This window comes from Anoplophora glabripennis, unplaced genomic scaffold, assembly GCF_000390285.2.
Source record: "Anoplophora glabripennis isolate ALB-LARVAE unplaced genomic scaffold, Agla_2.0 scaffold245, whole genome shotgun sequence".
In the NCBI taxonomy this organism is placed as follows: domain Eukaryota; kingdom Metazoa; phylum Arthropoda; class Insecta; order Coleoptera; family Cerambycidae; genus Anoplophora; species Anoplophora glabripennis.
In genome coordinates this window covers 569,090-588,896 of record NW_019416417.1, presented here as the reverse complement: position 1 = coordinate 588,896, position 19,807 = coordinate 569,090, and the positions used below count along the sequence as shown (strand labels likewise).

Below are 19,807 nucleotides of genomic sequence, written 5' to 3'. Positions count from 1 at the left end.
CCTTCCAGCCACCGGCCCATTAGCCTACTCCCGGCTATGAGCAAAGTGGTAGAAAAAATAATCCTTTCCCGTCTAAAAACCCACTCCGAAGAACTGCGAGTCATTCCTGACGAACAGTTCGCCTTCCGTCCTAACCACTCCACCGAACTCCAAATCCTACGCCTCACCGAGCATGTCACAGGGGCCTTCAATAGGAGGCAGTTCACCGGAGCTGTTTTCCTGGATGTCGCAAAAGCCTTCGGTACGGTCTGGGACGAAGGCCCTCTGATGAAAATGCTCACCAACCAATATCCCATATCCTTTGTCGAATTCACTGAGCCCTACCTCCACAACCGCCATTATTCTATGGCTAGAAATTGGCCTCAATGATTTGGGATCGAGGGGGATTATCCCTCTTTATCCTGCCTCATCTCGTGTAGGCCTGGACAGCCTTCGTAGGTGGGCCCCATCCGTCGTCTACCCCGACCGCAAATGCGGCCGGTGTAGGCGCTTTGTGGGACCTCCTTTTGTCCTGGCTGGGCCCCGCCGGCTAGGGCCCTTTCTTCTGGCGCTCTTCTTGCTTCGCCGGCTCGTCTGTGTAAACCCCGGGGGTAGTGTCATGTTTATGTGTGGTATGGTTGGGTAGGGTAGTGCGGCTATGCAGCCTGGGATGCGCTTTGCTAAGGTGGCCCTTAGGCTAGCGCGGGAGGGGAGAGGTAAGGAGGGTATGGGGGGTGTGTATGTGTGTGTGTGTGTCGTTGTCTTCGTTTCTTGATCCTGGCTGTCTCTGAAACAGAAAAGGTTAGCGGGCAGGGGGGGGATGTCGTTGGGGTGGTCACCCAGGGTCAAAAAGTTGGTGTCTAGGTCTTTTCTGTTTGTCGGTCACGTCGGGTACGTACGGCTTGCCTGAGGAGGGGATTGTCATGTCTAGCGGCTACGTCAAACCGTTTCTCCGCGTTTTGTCTTATTGTCTGTGTCGCGTTTGTGTATTGTACGTCGTAAGTCTCGTAATATGTCAGAGTTTCTTACGTACCAGGGCGCGTCGGTGGCCGTGCGGAGGGCTATGTTTTCCACAGCCTGTAGTGACTAAGTGGCTTTTTGCCGCGTGACCCCACGCCGTGGAGGCGTAAGTTAGCTGCGGTTGATGTACCACCTTGATAAGCGTTCGCTTATTCCTTAAACTGAGGGTGTTTCCACCTTTGAGTTAGGGATAGAGCCTAGCCCTGGTAGTCTTCGGTCGCGCCGCCGTCTCCACGATGTGCGGTTTCCACGCGAGACGCTGGTCCATCGTCACTCCCAGGTATATCGTGTTTGTCCTCCACACCTCTACACTATTTACAATTCCGACGTACCTCACCCCAAAACTAAAACACATACCAATACGCCGACGACCTGACCATAACAGCACAATTCATGAATGCAACACACGCTACCACACACTTACAGAACGCTTTAAACCAACTTGCAACCTGGTGCAACCTGCAACAGGTGGAATGTCAAAAAAAAAACAACAAAAGTACTGCCATATACTTTACTAGACGCAAAATTTCCTCCGACCTAGATATACTGACATTGTCCCAGGAACCTATTCCCTGGGGCCGACCTACGCGATACCTGGGCGTGACGATGGACTGGCGATTTACGTGGAAAACGCACGTCGCGGAGATAATAGTGCGAGCGAGGACCACCAAGGCTAAGCTCTATCCTTTACTCAAAGTGAGCAACACCCTAAGTTTAAAGAATAAGCGAACGCTAATCAAGATGGTACTTCAACCGCAGCTTACCTACGCCTCCGCGGCGTGGGGTTACGTGGCAAAAAGCTACATTAAATCATTCCAGGCTGTGGAAAACGTAGCCTTACGTACGGCCACCGTCTCGCCATAGTACGTAAGAAACACCGACATTTTACGAGACTTAAATACACTAACGCGACACAGATAATACGTACACACACCCAAAAATGCATGGATGCGGCTGCGAGACATGACAACCCCGTCTTTAGACAAGCCGTTGACACATACAGACGACCTAGAGAGCCGCGGCTTTTAGCCGCGCGAAAACTACGCGGTGACCCTAAGGTACCCTATCCCCGCACTGGCCTGCAAGTCAGCGACACAAAGGCCGGGTGCATTCCCTAGCTATAAGCTATTCCTAAAAACCCATTCCTCACGACGACAACCCCCCGGGGGGCTAGACCAAGCTGGCGAAGAAAAAAGATCAAGACACGAAGAGCGCCGGAAGAGGCTCCCCTGCCGGTCTACACCGACCATGCTTGAATAATTTTATTTGAATTACTAAAAACCCTCTTAACCCGGTTATGATGCTTAAAGTAGCCTCATGTTTTGAAATGCTGTTCTTATATTGTTTACTTATAAGAGAAATGGACCGAGAAATTGAAGCGGCATAGACAAAGACGGATTGTCGGGGATTAAATTTTAGCTACCTGCTACAGTTTAGTACAACCCGGTCACTCAAAGTTTTTTTAAAAGTACACCTCATCTATACCGATAATACATAACATAAAAATATTGAATATCAGCACCAGTACTACATTTATTTACGATTTGTATACATAATAAGCTTTTATTACTCTTTTTCATTTCAAAACAGACTATATAGTAAACTAAAGGCGTCTATGTAAAATATGGCATGTTTTAGAACGGGTTCTAGTAACTGATAAATAGAAATCAAAATACATTATGTTAATATTGCACCATAGATCTACATTTTCCGGTTCCATTGATACACGCACGGATTTGGTATTTGATTCGACTTGCATGTGGGTAGGGAACCGCGGGCCTATATTCATTCACTCACTAAACCCGAACCTTGTTATTTTAAATAGGAACTAATAACCCTATTCCTAGTACAAAAGAAAAATTTTCAACATCAAACGCGATCTCATTTGATGCGAAACGATGAATTTTGAGCCTTAAAGCATTTATATCGAAATGCGCATACGTCTGTCTGTTAGAAATTGTTCTGATTGCTCTAAGAACAAAGCTAATAGTGGTTCTTGGTAATTCGTTCATTCTGTAAAGAATATTAGACTCTTTCAGTTGTGACGTCACATATTTAGGCAACCCGCAACAAATTGCCATAGTTGAAATTGTGCAAACCGAATCTGATTCTTGTGTACTATTTACATAGATACTATATAAAAATAAATAACTTCAAATTAATTTATTTTTACAAGAATTTAGAAGTATTTAAGAACAACAAACACGTGTTTCGTAAAATATATATTTACACTAATGTACTTAAAACTTACAAAAAACGATATAAAAGAATATTCCTAAAATAAAGTAAAAATTTAACATTAGCCGTGTTATTCCTACTGCACATGTTCGGGAAGAATAACCTCATACGCAGGTGAGAACTTGTTGATATGTTATCGCTGACATCATTAGTGTACTTTCTCTTCTTTTGTTTAATCTTGGCATTTTCTAGTTCTACTAAATATTTTTATTGTTTTTCTTGATGCTGTACTATGTCTGTATATTTATGTCCATTTATGGTTGTGGTTTATTATAGACGTACCTACTCTTATCCTATACCAATACGAAACTCTTCTCGAATCATAGTCTGTTCCGAGGCTACTTATGAAAACTTTGAAGTTGATCGTAAATTCAGTGAAGTGTGTTGCAGCAGTTTATTTGCATCTCCGTATAGTTATAATTACATAATCCTAGTGGATTGTTACAGCGATGATTCCTGCGGTGGTATTCTGTAAGATGGTATAGGTACTTGTAGCGACTGCAAGCGATATCTCGCAACTTCTACAATTTTTTTTAATAACTCATTAATAAAATAGCAAAAAGTACTAATCAGATTTACTTAAAATTAAAAGATGTTTCTGTAAAAGTTGTGCTTTATCTTGCGATATTTTTTGTGGCTATAAAGTTATAGCACTGTAAGAGTGTTACAGAATACATCCCCTGAATTGCATAATTTACGATTATATAATTCATTAGAAATTTAGCCAATGGCAATTACAAATTTTACGTAGTTACTATGTATTGATAAGCGATTATACTCTTGACGACGTGGTTTAACCGTTTTGGTGTTTCGCCTCCTCCAACAATGTGAACTATGTCATGGTAACGATAGTTTTAACATTTGTCAATGAACGAAAAAAAAAAAATGGAATGCTTCGGTTCAAGCTCTGAATTATATAATCGTATCGAATACCACTCGAACAAACGAAAATATTCGATTATACTACCCGCCTCACTCGACGTATATCCACAGCTTATTGGCTGTGGTATATCCTTAAAACACCACTCTAGCGTCTCCAGCTACGCTGTCGTGGTGTTTCGCAGAATACGTCTCGTTACTCGGAAGTATAATCGAATATTTTCTATGCTCTTGTGATATTATAACTGAATATAGTTCTGTCAAATATATTAACAGCGCTAACTAGTAGTACTAAACTAACTTTGCGCTAATCATTTTAGTCGGTAATACCAGCGTACAAATATTTGTACGCTGGTAATACGTTTCATATCTATTTCTATAACAGCCGTGATCTCTCACTTTCCTTGAAATTTTTAATGTCAAATTCTGTCAAGTGTCAAGTAGCAAATAAATCATCAATAAAAATAAAATAGTTTTAAGTTTTCTAAAATGAAAATAACAGTGAAAAGTTTAAAAGGTGGAAGTAGTTTAATTGAAATTACAGAAAAAACGTCAATTCTGGAGGTTAAGAAGCTCGTAGAAAAGGATATTAATATTCCAGCTCCACAACAAACTTTAGTCTTATTTGGTAAAACATTACAAGACGATAAATTGGTAGAAGATTATCCGAAAATTAAGGATGGCACTAAGTTGTATGTTGCTATTAAAAAGCCAGAATCATTAAACACAGTGCTAAATAGGTTTCTACGAAAGTACTACTCCGAGGATCAGTGCAAATTAATTGTAGACGAATTTATGAGGAACTTCCAATCAAAAGTTGATACTTTAAGTTTGGATGACTTGGAACGAATAGCAAAATCAGAATTGGGCGAATAAGCAATATAAATTTTATATTTTTATATTTGTTGCGGATAATAGGCTTTGTTTTGTAATATAACTGTATTTTAAACATTAATTCTAGCAAAATATCTTTTTAATGGACAATTTTTGTATATTCAAAATGTATAATTAGCATTACAGTAGATAATAATAAATAAGTTTTACCGTTTATTGGAGCATAAATATTAATATAAAAGATATAGTTTTCCTTTTACGCAATAGGTATTAATATAACATATAACACTATAAGACTAATTTGCACTTGATGCATCTAACGCATGTCGTTACCGTCATAAAATTCCACTTAATTATGATTCATTGGTCTACAATATTATGCGATAGCATTAAAAAACTATTGTTATTATCACACTTTTAAAAGCAATGCATTGTACCAAAAATAATTTAATATTTAATGAAAAAAGGAGGAATTTATATATTTTTTCTTTTTAAATTAAATATTTTTTAGAATTTGGATACCTAATATTCAAGTAAATTTTGTAACAATATACTTCCACATTTTTTTTTTAGTATATTTGCGGTACTGAAAGGAAATAAAGATATTTTAAATAAATGACCCTTTGTGCCAGTGGGCTCAGGCAAGGGACTGATTTTCTAATTTGGTTCTGCCCAACCATCTAGGGCTGTCAGGTCTCCCAATTTAGGCGGGATTGTCCCGATTTTATTTGATTTGTCCCGCGTCCCGCCTCGCTCTTAATCAGGACGAAAAAATCCTGACTTTCAGTTATGTCGCATAAAGACGTATTTATACAGAGCGTACTGCTGGAATTTGCACTGGCAAGAGGGGAATTAGGTCTTTGCTAGTTTATTTAATTTTTAATTTCCACGCCACATGGAGACAATTTGCGTCACCACTTACCACCACATCAGTAAGTAGATTTCATTATATTTGTAAACGAAGCAGATCCAGTTTTGGAAACTATGATTGATTATTTAAATAAGTGGTTTAACTATGATCACACTAGATTAAAATTATATTAATTTTGACAAAATTGTAGAAGTTGCCGAGAATTTTGAAATTGCAATAAATCAGGATTTATTGTTTGAGGAATATTCAAAATTAAAATCTTTCTTGGCTGAACCCGATACCACTATTTAAAAATAATTTAATTTAAATCAGTTTGTTATGACCAAAAATGGGTGTATTTCTTTACAAATAATATATGCCCAAACCTGGACAAGATTTGCAATTTTGTTTTCTCCTTGTCTCATTCTAACGTGTATTTAGCTTTATGAATAAAGTGTGGAGAAAGGAGAGAAACTGCCTGTTAATGAAAACCGTAGAAGCCGAACTAATGGTTAAGTTGAATTTTAAAATGACTTGCAATGAATTTTTCAATTATCTGAAAACTGAGACAGGAAAAAAAATTTTGCAACTGGTGAAATCTAATGAAAAATATTTGCAATAATTTGGTAAGTATGTACAATGTTAAACAATAAAGCAATATACTTCGTACATTAAGCCTTTAATTTAACTTCCCTTCGTGCTGACTCAAATGTCCCGCTTTTTAGTGTTGGAAACCTGACAGCCCTACAACCATCATCTGCTAAATTTTAGTACCCATGCTATACAATCAACATAATCTAGCTTATAATGGCCCTACCTTAAGTATCTCACATTGAGAAAAGTAGATAATTGTTAATTTTTTATAACATTTTGAAAGTGAAAGAAATTGTATTTGTTGGTTGGTGAAATCGTGAATAATTTTACAGTTTTCTTCAAGTTAGGTAAAATTAAGTTAAGAAGACAACTCTTGACTAATCCATTTGGAACAAGAGATTATATATTTATTTTTCAGTGTGGCAAAAATATCCAATTATATAAAAAAAGTAATAAAAAATGCCACAAATAAAGGATCCATGAGAAATGAAAATTGCATCGGCCATAAGAAAAATGAATCTTTAAAATTGCATCTCGAAAAGTTATGAAAAATTTATAACTTGGAAAATATTGACGGAGATTAGTTCAATTTTGCTACTCGGGGGTTTTTGGGGTCGCTGAACACGAATATTACAACGGCAAAGGTCTCCTGAGGTACCTAGTGCCCAGGGTAGCCGGTTTCCATGTCGTCTCCTGGAGTTTTGTGGAAATTCGTTATAAACTTAGCCAAAACTCGTTACCCCGGTGTTTTTGAGGTCGCTCAACACGAATATCACGACGGTTATTTCAATATATTTTGATTGGGATGTGATAAGTTTAAAAAGTGATAGAAATCTTCAAACGCCTGATTTTCTTAATCCAACAATTATTATTATGTGATACGAAAGAGCAATGAATAAACGATAAACGACTATTAAATCAATTATTATTTAATATTTCTGTGTTAATATAAATTCACGTTTTTAATATATAAATCAGTCAAAAAATAAAATATGGAACTATAAATAACAGAACATGTGAGCAACATGGGCAATTTTGAATCACAAAATTATAAATACTGCAAAAATTGTCATTTTCATTTATAAATTTCTATCAACAATACATTTAAATAAATCTATGTACATTAAATCAGACTACAAAAGATAAAAGATATCTAATTCTCAATGATTTACATACTAAATATAACAGACAAAAGAGATTTGATGTTAAAAGAATCTGTAACACTATGATAAAGACAAACGTAATAGTAGTTACATCTTAAATATAAATCAACATCTTAGAAAAATATTGAATAGCGTTTAAAAAAATCACCAATTATTTTGCAGGAAATAATAGCCGTTGATGACAATTGTTCTGCTTTGCTCCGATGATCGACTTACAAATTATCATCTGTCATTTCTAAAAATTGGGCACATTGTTCTCTGACACATTCACCTTTTATATTAAAAACGAATTTGTAGTAACAACCATCTGCGCAGATGACTGGAAAAAAAAATCATAATTAATTTCATGTCAACAGTGTTATGACAAGATAAAAATAAAACATTTATCCTACTTACCAATAACTGAATTATTATCTGCCCCGAATGCGCAGATACATGGAGGGCCGTTAGGAACAGTGAACTTACAAAATGACCATGTCGATGAGAAATATTTAGGCAAAAACGTTGCATTGGCTAAAGTTGACTGTTTATTTAACTTGGGATCGTCTAGTGCAAAGATGTGCACCGTTCCATGGTCTGAGGCCACACAAAGAGATGTCGAATTGTGATTGAAATTGATACAATAAATTGTTGCCTACAAAAAAAAGTAAAAATTTCTGTTAAATAATTAAAGGTCTGAATACAACGTGTTTTAGAATTAATAAAACAGAATAATTGTGAATTTGGGACATCAAAATATTAGGATTTAACCGTAAGTTCAAAAGTTGACATTAACAAAGATGTATATGTGATGTTAGTCACTATTCTTTTTGCTGTTACTAAGATAGCTTTTAAGGAATTTATCTGAAAATTAACGAAGGCTTTTTTATTTTATGTCATGTTTTCATGCAAGTAGGACTATATTCGTTGTTTTAATAAATCCCTAACTTTTATGTCTTTACGACAATTTTAACTAAAGGTCATTTCATAATTTTTAAATACAAGGATATAAGTGTGCAGGGCCGCGTCAACCCGGGGGTGCAAGGGGTGCGTGGTATCCGGGCGCCTTATACCAGGGGTAGTAAAAGATACCGTTGGTTAGTAGCAGATGTCAGTCAAGCTAAACCACTCTTCTTGTTAAATATATCTTCCTTCTAAGATCTCACTTGACTTGTTCTAATTTATAGTTTTAGCCAAGTTTAAAGGTTTTCTTCATGGTCTATTAGTTGCCGGTCATCACATTTGTGTTCTACTCGATTAAAGAGGGCGGCCTGCGCGCGACAGACTGGGGAATCACTCAGCTGTCTAGGCTGCAGGGTCCTTTTAGACAAAAAAAAAGAATTATCATCTGGGATCCGAGACTAGCGTAGGTATGGCAGCTTTTCATCAGAGAGCATTAGGGTCATGGATTGTAATAACTTTCTGGTATCATTGAGGTAGGTTGTACTGGGCGCCATGTAACTTCACAGGAAATGTGTTGAGTACTGTCAATTTTGCCAAGTTACGAAATTCAAAATCGTGAAACAAAGATATGATAAAAATCAAAGTAATGCTACAGTGAATGAGATAAAAAAATTAGAAGTAAATACAATTTTAAAACTATTTATTTAAACTCCCAAAAAAAGCACCTAGTTGTAAATGAGTAGAGTAGATAAAAAAAATTTATATAAAGTTTAGCGATAAAATAAAAAAATTAAATGGTTTAAAACAATAATTTTGAAAGGTTGTACTGTAAGAACAAATTAAAACAAATATATGGAAACATGGGCTAAGAGCGTCGTATATTCACAGTACTATGATCGTGCGTTATTGACGATTTCAAGATAAACAATATCTTGAAATACCAGGTTTGAATAATTGCGAAATATTTATATCTAAACAAGAAAAAATATTAATAAAGAATACATGAGGCTTATCTGGTTATCCGGGGAGTGAAATAAGATGTTGCTTCTTAGGTGACAACAAGGGACTTGGAAACAAAATAGCATCTATCCAATCCTAGGTTTTGTTGACCAGTGTATATGTATTGCTGATGGAAAACTGTAGTAGCTGATGATGGACGTTGATTCAAGGTCCACAAAATGAAATGCTAATGCCCTTATGAGCAACAGAGAACCAACAAGTGGATACTTAACCAAAGATGAAATACTGGAACTTATCTAACTTATTCTAAAAACACTAAAATAGAACAATTACCCAAGTACTATGAGCTAAGAAGTACCTCTTAGTTGTAACTCACCTTCTGTAGAAGGGCTTAATTAAGGTAACCAAAACTACCTCCGGATGTAAAGTAAATCTTGGGGCAAAACAGAACGAAATTTATTCTGGATTCTGCGCAAAAAATTGACAGAAAAGTGTCTCGGAAAACTTTTAGTGAGAGACTTCTGGATATAGAGACCCATTGATGGTACACAGTATAAGCAGTAAAAGGTGGTTTTTCAAATCCCATGAAAATGGAAAACAATAAAATTAATCACGATTTACCTATTGCTTTTCATTTCAAACCAAAACCCATCCGTCTCTATCAGTCGAATGTTATTTTCTGAGGAAACTTAGGGGACACTTTTTGTGGATATAATTTCAGCGACTTTTAGAAGTGGTGTATTGGTTGTCTATAGTATTAACTACTTAATACGATATAGTTAATAGCAGCAACGAGGAGAACTCCATGTCGGTAAAAAAAGAAGAGCGTGCAAGTGTAATTAGAGAAAAAGTAAAATATTACATAGAACATATCTATGTGAAGAAGAAAAACTAAATTAAAAGTAGTGTTGTTCGTAATTATACAGACATTAATATTAAGAGATGGTACTCTCTTAATTACCCAATAGATGGTGTTTCGTTAAATTAAAAAACAACTTCTAAAAAATTTTATAAAAAATTTTTGCTTTCATTCCTCTCAGATGAAATTTCATTTTAAAATAAATTTTGTACTTGTAACTGTGTATTGTATATTGTCTGCAGTAAATGTTTTATGTTTTTAAAATTAGACGTTAGGAAGATATTATTAAGTATGAATTTTCCAAATTTTGACAGGACCTTGTAAATGTGATATGTAAGTGTGCACATATAGTTTCATTTGTTAACTCGATATTAATACAATTTATTGTAAGTTAGTTTTGGAAAAAATAGTAACTTAAATGATTATCCTTAGAAAAGTTTAAAATTAATATTTGTCAACAGTAACTTAAATAATTATTCTTAGATAAGGTTCAAAATTAAAAATTAAAATTAATTCTTTGATTAAGTTTTTTAAAAAATTGTATACATCAGTATAATTAAAAATTAACTTTGTAGCCTTGTTATGACCTGAAGATGAGGTGTAAAGTGTAGACCTCGAAACTTGTCGTCTTTTGAACATTACAAATAAAAGGATTGTGAGATTACTAAGTCTTTACTTTTTATTCTTATTTGTTTTTATTTGTTTTATTATTTTTTTTAAATATGTAAATTAAATGGTTACTATTAAGTACATATGTAACAAAATTCCGTTTTGTATGAACTTTAAAAAATAGTAAAATAGTATTCTCTTAGATATAGTGTATATGTTTAATAATTTTATGAAATTGTCTCTACCCTTATAAGAGTACCTACTTACAGTTGCCGAAAAAGTGTAAATATTACAAAACTATCTAATAATTAAGAATATACATTAATATTGATTAGAAATATATCTAATAACCATTTTTCAAAATGATAAGCAAAATTAAAGACCTTTTTCATTATATAAATCGAGCACTTATTTTTATACACATCTACCCTACTGTACATTCTTTTTGTAATTCGTTGATAATTGTTATATTATTTTTGATTTGTACGGTGTGTCGTATGTAACAAAGCAAAGTGTTATACAATACAATACGATTATATTACATTAACATTAATAATCAAGTTTTATTTTTTCTAACCTTACCTGATGAGCTCCCCTTCTTAACTCGGCAATCTTTTGTCCACTTGTAGTGTCAAAAACCCTGATAAGTGTCCCTTTTTCACTCGCTGTGGCCAGTCTTGTTCCTTGTAAATTCAGTGAAATACAACACAGATTTGCTTCATGTGCCACAATATCTAATGGTGACTTCTCTGTATTTGCAAGATCTACAAGTTGAACATGGCCTGTTTTTCGACCAGGGAAGGCTAATATTGAATTGTTACTGTTTGGACACAGTACACATAGACCTTTCGGATTTGAATTTGTTTCAAATACATGGAGCTGTTGAGGGCTTTGGGTGAATGTATAAACTTTTATAACCCCTTCTAAAAATGATACAATAAATCCTAAGAGACAAGCTTTAAGGAATAAAAATAATATTACGAGAAGTTTATGTTAGCCTACTTATAAAAATCAAATATACTAAAGTGTATGTTAGTTACAGCTGATAGAATATCTACAAACCTAAGACTACAACTATTCTGTCTCTCCTCAACTTAACAGCTAAAACTGGTGCATTGAATTCTAAACAAATAGGTGTAGTTTTCTTTAAATCATCCCAAACCATGACTTTATTCGTTGGATAGAGGGGTTTTGATCCACCACCTACCAATGCTAGATAATTACAGCGAAAAAGCATTTCAACGTAACTGAGGCCCCCATTATCAAAATCTTGCCTTTCTTTCTCTTTTAAAGGATCACAGTTATATATTCTGAATCCAGAGGTGGTAGCACATGCAAAACATCCTATAAATATATTTTTCAGTTTGCTATTTGCGTTACCGGTCAATAGAGTCGATTGTATGGAATAAAATTCTTAACAGCGTTACCTTGATCTTGGTTAAAACCTGCATATAGTAATCCATTACCATGTTTATTTGTAGGGCTTAAATTCATTTCAGTGCCTTTGTAAAAATCGTTCAAACAAGAATTACATTATTAAAAAATAATGATAATAACATAACCTCAAACAGCACTTACAAAGATATTGAAAACTGACATTTTCTTGTACCTCTTCTTCTTCTTCTTCAGTAAAACAATTATCACAAAGCAACTTCGGCACCTGAATTTCCTAAAAACTGTTTTATCTAAACATTTTGCTTTTAGTATTTATAGAACGAATCCTTGATTTATTACTTAGTTACCACTATGTAACATTGAATCTCGATATGGCTTGTTAGGAATGACCCCTATTTAGAGGTAATTCCAATAAATTTGAATTCGTTAGGCAGTGGCATACACATAATTTTTCCATTAGGTTAAGACCACATAAAAACATTTAGCAACCAAAAAAAAAAAAATAATTTGGGGCGGGTTTGACCGATATCACAAATAAGTATTTACGATTACAGCTGGCAGTAGGTATATATTTTTAAATGATTTCGGGTGGCTCCATTCCCATTCTAATTTTAGTAGATGATGGAAAAGTTACGTATCAAAAGACAAAAAAGTTTTTTAAATACAACAGGAAGTTGAAATTTCCAAAGCATCCGTTACTAATTTCTTAAATCATCCATTAAAACTTAAAAGAACTATTTTAACTATAATATAATCGTATACTGTTCTTGTGTTTACTTGTAGAGTTGAGCAATCTTAGAGCATATACTACTGGAGGCAGCGTCTCAGTGGCCGAGAGTGTAGCGGAGGTTTAGAAAGAGAGAGAGAGAGGTATAGGAGGGTATAAGCTATCTCTCTCTAGTTGGGACGCTGCCTCCAGTAGTATATGCTCTAAGTTAGCAATAGGCTCTTTTAATGTAACGTCACATATTATTATTTAGGCAAATCGCACAAATTGTCATAGTAGATAATAGCCAAGTTCGGTATTGACATCTAGATGCTCTAGATAAATAATTGTGCAGACCGAATTTGACTCTTGTGTATCTACTATTTATATAGATACTGTGCCACCTGTGTTTGAAAATAGTGAGAAAAAGCCCATTGTACGCAGAATACAAAAACGGCTGCGCAACTTTCGAAAAACTAGTGCGCGGCCGCTTAGCTTAGAAAGAAACTTTGATCCTGTCAATTTTCTATTAATTTCATTACACATTTTTTTATGTTACTCTACAAATAAGGTCGGGAAAGGAGGGGAACATCATTTGAAAAAAATGCCTGTAGCTTATGTCTAGTCCATGTAGTTTATTAGGTCTATGGTCTAGTCTCTAGTGTAACCGAAATTGGCAAATTTAGGGTCATTAGAAACAAAAGTTTTCATTTAAACTGATTTTTATTATATAAAGTAATTTTAATTTGTCGTCACCGATAGATGAAAATATAGGTATGTGTACTCGGCACCTTCATCTTCTTATAGTCCCATTCAAAACGGACTTCCAGTTTTGTAGGTACCTACTCACCATTCATAGTTTCTCAAACCTCTGTAATCTATGGTTTCTCATCTCTTCTCATCAGAATGCTCTAATGATTATAGATTGAGTGAAAAATTTCATCACCCAATCGTTATGAGAAATTATGACTTCACTTTCTTTTATATATGCTTATATGGCAGACCTATATTTACAATAAACATTATAAGTAGGTATCAATAATTTATTTCACAAAAAAGATCGAATTCCTCGATAGTAAATAGAGACATGAAATTCCAATAAAAGGAAAAGTTGTGACTTGTAGAAATCGACCTGAATAAATAAACAAGAAATAGGCGTATTTTAACCAGATCCCTTATTGTTGTTTTTTTATGCATTTGAAAGATATAATCAAATTAGACATGGGATTTAATTTCTTCTGATAAAGTTGTTGTTTCTTTGTGGAAGTCAACGAACTCTATATGTATAGAAAATATGATTGTATTCCTTCGTTTTAAACCGTCTAGTTTTATGCTTCGTTAGGCCGGCCGTTCTTTAGATGCGTTTTCGTCCGAATTGAACTTGTCAGAAATCCGATAAGATAAGATTTTCCAAAAGATAATCATCCATATTATTAAGAATTATAATATGCTGATTTGATAAATCAGTATCTATGTACAACTGACTTCTGTAGAGCAAAAATTTGTCCATATGGGCGAAATTTAACAAAATTATTAGTCCAATTCCTGAAAATAATTCGGACGAAAACGCATCCAAAGATATTATGGCTTTTAATTTAAAAAGGGATGAAAAAGAGATAAATACAATATTTAATGTCTAACATTATCATTTTTGGGAAAATTATACTAGGTGTTTATTAAACATACGGCAAAAATTTAAGGGGTTATCCCATATTTCATCTTCTGATGATTTTTCGATTCGAAGATACAGGGTGAGAAAAATTTTCAACAATAACACCGAATTATTACCGAAAATTACATGTAAAGTTTCTTAATCTACAATAATTGTTGAAAATGACTATCTTCAGCTAGGATGCAAGAATCCAACATTCTTCTTATTGACTGCCGAACATATTCAAGAACACCAGGGTCGTTTCTTATTGAGTTACACCCAGCAATTATCCGATTTCTTCCACATTTTTCACTGGAGTAATATAAACTAATGACTTTAGATGGCCCCCATAGGAAATAATCCAGGAGGATCGAGTAGGTCAAAAGTGCGGTCCACCTCGACCAATCCAGCAATCTCTGTATGTCAGGTACTGTTAAAAATTTACGAACAGAACAACCACACTAAAATGCGCTGGTGCACCATTGTGCATAAACCACATTGCATTTGTTGTTGCCAATGGTACATCCTCCAGAAACTGAGGTAGCATTTGTTCCAAAAAATTGCAATGCACCTCGTTGGTAAGTTTTCCTGGTAGAAATACCGGTTCAATTAGCCACCCATAATTCCAACCCAAACGTTCAACGAGAAATAATGTTGAAAACGATCTTCAAGTACCTAATTTGGATTTTCCCGAGTCCGCACATGTTTATTGTGAAAATTCCTTATTGCATTTCTTGAGAAATTCGCTTCATCGGTAAAAAGAATCAGCGTCAGTAGTTGAGGGATTTGAAACAACCCTGGTAGCACAATCGTGTGCAATTCTAATACAAGTTGTTTCAAGTTTACTTGAAATAGCCAAATTGTGTCAGATTGTTTTGTTTCTATTGCTGAAATTTATATTGTTTCTTATGCAAGATATTTTTACAACACTTGCACCAGACTTAACCATAAGTATTTGAGTCCAAAGGGGAGAATTAGTATAAGTCAAGTACAATATGTCTTATTTAATTCTAATGTAAGTCTGCAAAATAGTTACTCGCTTTAATTTATCCCTTTGTGCTCAAGTGTCCTGAATCAAATCCATTGAAAGCTTTGAGCAAGACAATTGCACAATGAATCTTGCAGTAAACCTGATGCTGATTTCAGCAGTAGGTACACAGCAGTCTTGTATAAGTGTCTTGTGCAAGATTTTGCTACCAGGGAATGTGTGCAAAAGTCATTGACAGAATACAATACATATGTGTACATACGTCATTGACCTTCCTGGTCCTCCACTTCGTTTCAATGTGCCTTCTTCATGAAGACGTTGATAAATACTTTGGAAAGTTTTTCTATCAGGAACATGAATGTCAGGAAATTGTTCGATGTACATATCAGTCACCTCGGCGTTCGTATAATGATAATGAATAGATGACTTCACTAACAAAAGTTTAACTGTTAAAGACACGTCAAACAGCCAAACTTCAGTCAGTCTCAAACAAATTCGACACATACAATATGATCAATCACGAGACGAATTTCAATGTATGCACTTACCTTCTTTAATTCTTTAAAAAAATATATAGTCGATAAACCCAATGTATTACACTATACTCTTATTTCGACTACATTAATAATAACAAAAATATCAAAATTGTCGAAAGTTTTTCTCACCATGTATCCGAACAAAGCGGCTTTTCAAAAATCATCATAGGACAAAATATTCTATAGTCCAGGAAATAACCCCTTGAATTTTTGCCGAATGTTTAATAAACACCCGAAAATATTGTTTAAAAATTTTTCACTTTAGAAAATGGTTTATGTGACTGCCATATCAAAAAATCGGGGAAAATGAAACGCAAAAAATGTTCTAAAATTCCCCTTTTTCTAGACGACAGCGAAGATGCATCAAAATTAGGACACACAGTATGTAGACACCAACGCACACTTGTCTGAAAATGTTTCTTCAGATCATTCAGTTAGATCCATATAAACCAGGAAATACCAGTTGGCCGGTGGCTTATTAGATAGCTAATTTAACTTCAAAGATGAATCGTTATAAGAAAACACTTTATTCGGCGGAAAAAGAATACCAGATGTGCAATGTACATCTTACATGTAATCGCAAGTTGGCCGGAAGAAGATCAAAGGGTGCCTTGTTGTGTCGTTGAATGTTAATGATTGACCTTTTTTAGATGAGAGCAGACGTTTTAAAATATACTCCTTGGGTCAATGAGCCTTGGTTGTACAGGGTTATGTTTGATTCGAATGTAACTCGTTCTCTTTAAAGATGTTGGAAATATAGAAGTTGATTTTACTAATTTTGTCGATTTTATTTCATAAAAAAACACAATAATTGAGTTCGCATTCTAAAGATTATTTTTTATTGTGTAGAACACCTTGTATATTTTTAGATTTTCGACTTTTCTGTTAGAACAATTCTCGTTATTATAGAAATGTAGGTTTTGTAGATCTGCCTCTAATATTTAAAGTTTGACCAATAGACTATGATATTGTAATGAGTGGAGAGGTTATCGTTAATTCTCTATGCTTCTGAATATATAAATATAATAATACTTAGGGTGTTTCATAGCAAAAAAACGAAGTTGTTATCAATATCTCCGGAATGCGACCCTAACCTTTTTTTTTGGCAAAAGAAAATACTTAGTGTAAAATTTTGTTCTACTTTTAAAGTATTTTCGAAGATAATGAACTCGGCTGAATCTAACATGTGTTTACCTTTTCTTTAAAGAGTATATATTTTCTTGGGTTGAATATACAGAGTGTGGTGTCTAGAGGTTGCTAATTCATTATACTTTGACGAGAGCCTCAATATGCGAGTTTTTTATGTGAGGTAGGTCAAAACTTTAATGGAGCCAATTACGATTTATCAGTTTATTTATTTTTATTATGAATCAAACAGATGCGCGCATACAGGGCTCTTAGAAATAAAGTGATTTTGCTGTCTCTAGGCATTACTGTTTCAGTTAACTTATCCCCATTTTTGTAACTTTGTACACTGTAGCATGATGACCTAATTTGAATACTTTAGGAGTTTCTTGTATTTCTAGGATATGTAGATAAACGCAGTGGCGGCTTGTGACATTGAGAATAGGTGAAGCATATGCATTGCTTGACTAAAAAGAAAAAAAAGCGCCGCTGGCGCTGGCGAGTTTTCAAATTTTCAAGGTCAAACGGCTTTAAATGAATCTGGAAATTTTTAGTTGAATTTGCAATATTACGGAAAAACTGACGTTCGCGAGGATTTTCATTTAGATTTTATAAAAAATAGAAATATTGGTTCGGCTTGTAGACTTGTTGTCTTTTGACTTCCCGTTTTTTCCATATCGAGTGAATAAGGCACAGGTCTGTCGCAAAATCCTTTTTGTCCTCAATTTTTCATCTGGAAAATGGCATTTCCAATAAAATATATATTGGATTATACATAGGAAACATTTCTACAAAACAAATATTAACTAACAATTGTTATAATCGTGCACTGGGCGACGCGTATCGTATAAACTGTTAAAGGCAGACGATGGGCGATGCTGCTTCAATTTATGCGTCACTCGTTCCCCTACGTCGTAGTTTAATCTCAAGTTGGCCGCCTCGTTGCCCTGACAACCGCCGTAAACAACGCTACGAAGAGAAGCAGAATACATTCTGATTTCAATCTGCGTCGCTTGCGTATACTACAGGGTCGGAAAGTCCCCATAGTTCATCGGCCGTTACGTGAGAGTGATAAAGAAAGCTATACAAATCCGTGCGATAGAGAAAGATGGCTATAATGAAGGCGTCTAATAGTCACCGCCCATTTCGTCCTTCCATAAATAAGATCCACTTCTTATTATAAAGCCGTAGCAGATTACACTGCCGGAGGTCGACGCTGTCGGCAGAGCAGCCGCTGACGACGCTCTGTAAAAATAGGAAATTCACCTCAGTTTCGAATTTCGGAAATGAAAAGTTTTCTGAATATTACAGAGTTAGAACAAAGCCAAAATACCACATTAGACCACAAGTCGATTATTATCAGTTCCAGTCAGCGACAATCCAAACATGGGTAAAACGCGGAGAGGCAAATTCTCCAAACCTAAGGCGGACTTCGCTACCGGACATTTGCATAAAGGACTGTGATTGAACATCGACCCTGATGCCTTATTGTTCATTAACTAACATTGGCTAGTACGTGTGCTATGTTTTAAATTGTTGCCATTTTGTATTAATCAAATATCCGTTTGTTATTAACACATGCAATTTTAATCATTCAAAACCTTGTTAAAAATTTTTTTGTATTGCCCATCAGTTCTGCGACGAAGAGCGTAAGGGTTAAACTCCTAGAAGCTGTCCAAATTTATAGGTACTCAAAATCAGTGCTAGGCAAGGCAATGCCTAAAAGACCAAGAACATAAATGCAGCTAAACCCAGCTGAAACTCTCCAGGAAACATAGTCATCCCGAGGGTGTTTTAGAGTGGAAGAAGGCAAGAAGAAAAATTAGATCGTTTCTGATATTTCTAGGAATCGGTCTCGACAATCATGACAATCGGTCAGAGCGACGTCCACACCCCTTGGCGTCCGTTAAAGTTGACGAAATGAGGGAGGAATCCGTTTACCCCTTTACCGGCGAGTAGAAGATGAGAATTCCAGCACCGCAGGCTATAAATACATGGAGACCTCGGTAAAAATGCCGGTTCTCTCCATATTAGGAGTAATTTCCGAATTAATGATGGAGTAAGACGACATGGCGCCCAACGTGGGGCTGGAATGTCCGAAACTCAAAGGAGATGTGGAATAAATCATCATAATAAGCAGTAGAAGCACACTGAACGGCAAATTCTGTTTGATCAGTGGTTTCGGCGGCCTTCAACAGGGGACAGTACACTGGTGCTGTCTTCCTGGACGTCGCAAGGGCCTTCGATACGGTTTGGCATGAGGGCCTACTGATGAAAATGCTCACCAACCAATATCCCATATCCTTTACCAAACTCATAAAATCCTACCTACACCACCGTAAATTCCGCATCCAAATCCAAGATTCCCTTTCCACCACCCGTCCCATGGAGGCCGGTGTCCCCCAGGGCACCGTCCTGTCCCCACACCTATACACCATTTACAACTCCGACATCCCACATCCCCCCAACACCAACATATACTTATACGCCGACGACCTGACAATCACATCCCAATCCGTAGATCCTAGATATTCCGTCT

The 19,807-nt window shown here is 35.4% G+C and overlaps 2 protein-coding genes across 2 annotated transcripts; one reads left to right on the top strand and one right to left on the bottom strand.

Moving 5' to 3' along the window:
* The first annotated feature begins 4,529 nt into the window (after positions 1 to 4,529).
* On the top strand, positions 4,530 to 5,164 carry LOC108905284 (ubiquitin-like protein 4A). Its single transcript, XM_018708086.1, has one exon. The coding sequence runs from the start codon at positions 4,606 to 4,608 to the stop codon at positions 4,990 to 4,992; it is 387 nt and encodes a 128-aa protein (XP_018563602.1). The 5' UTR covers positions 4,530 to 4,605; the 3' UTR covers positions 4,993 to 5,164.
* A 2,189-nt stretch (positions 5,165 to 7,353) lies between these two features.
* LOC108905283 (WD repeat domain phosphoinositide-interacting protein 3) lies at positions 7,354 to 12,445 on the bottom strand. The gene is made up of 5 exons (XM_018708085.1): positions 12,295 to 12,445; positions 11,930 to 12,211; positions 11,450 to 11,790; positions 7,954 to 8,191; positions 7,354 to 7,876 (listed from the first exon to the last, which is right to left on the bottom strand). The coding sequence occupies exons 1-5, from the start codon at positions 12,359 to 12,361 to the stop codon at positions 7,770 to 7,772; spliced, it is 1,035 nt and encodes a 344-aa protein (XP_018563601.1). The 5' UTR covers positions 12,362 to 12,445; the 3' UTR covers positions 7,354 to 7,769.
* Positions 12,446 to 19,807: the final 7,362 nt, after the last annotated feature.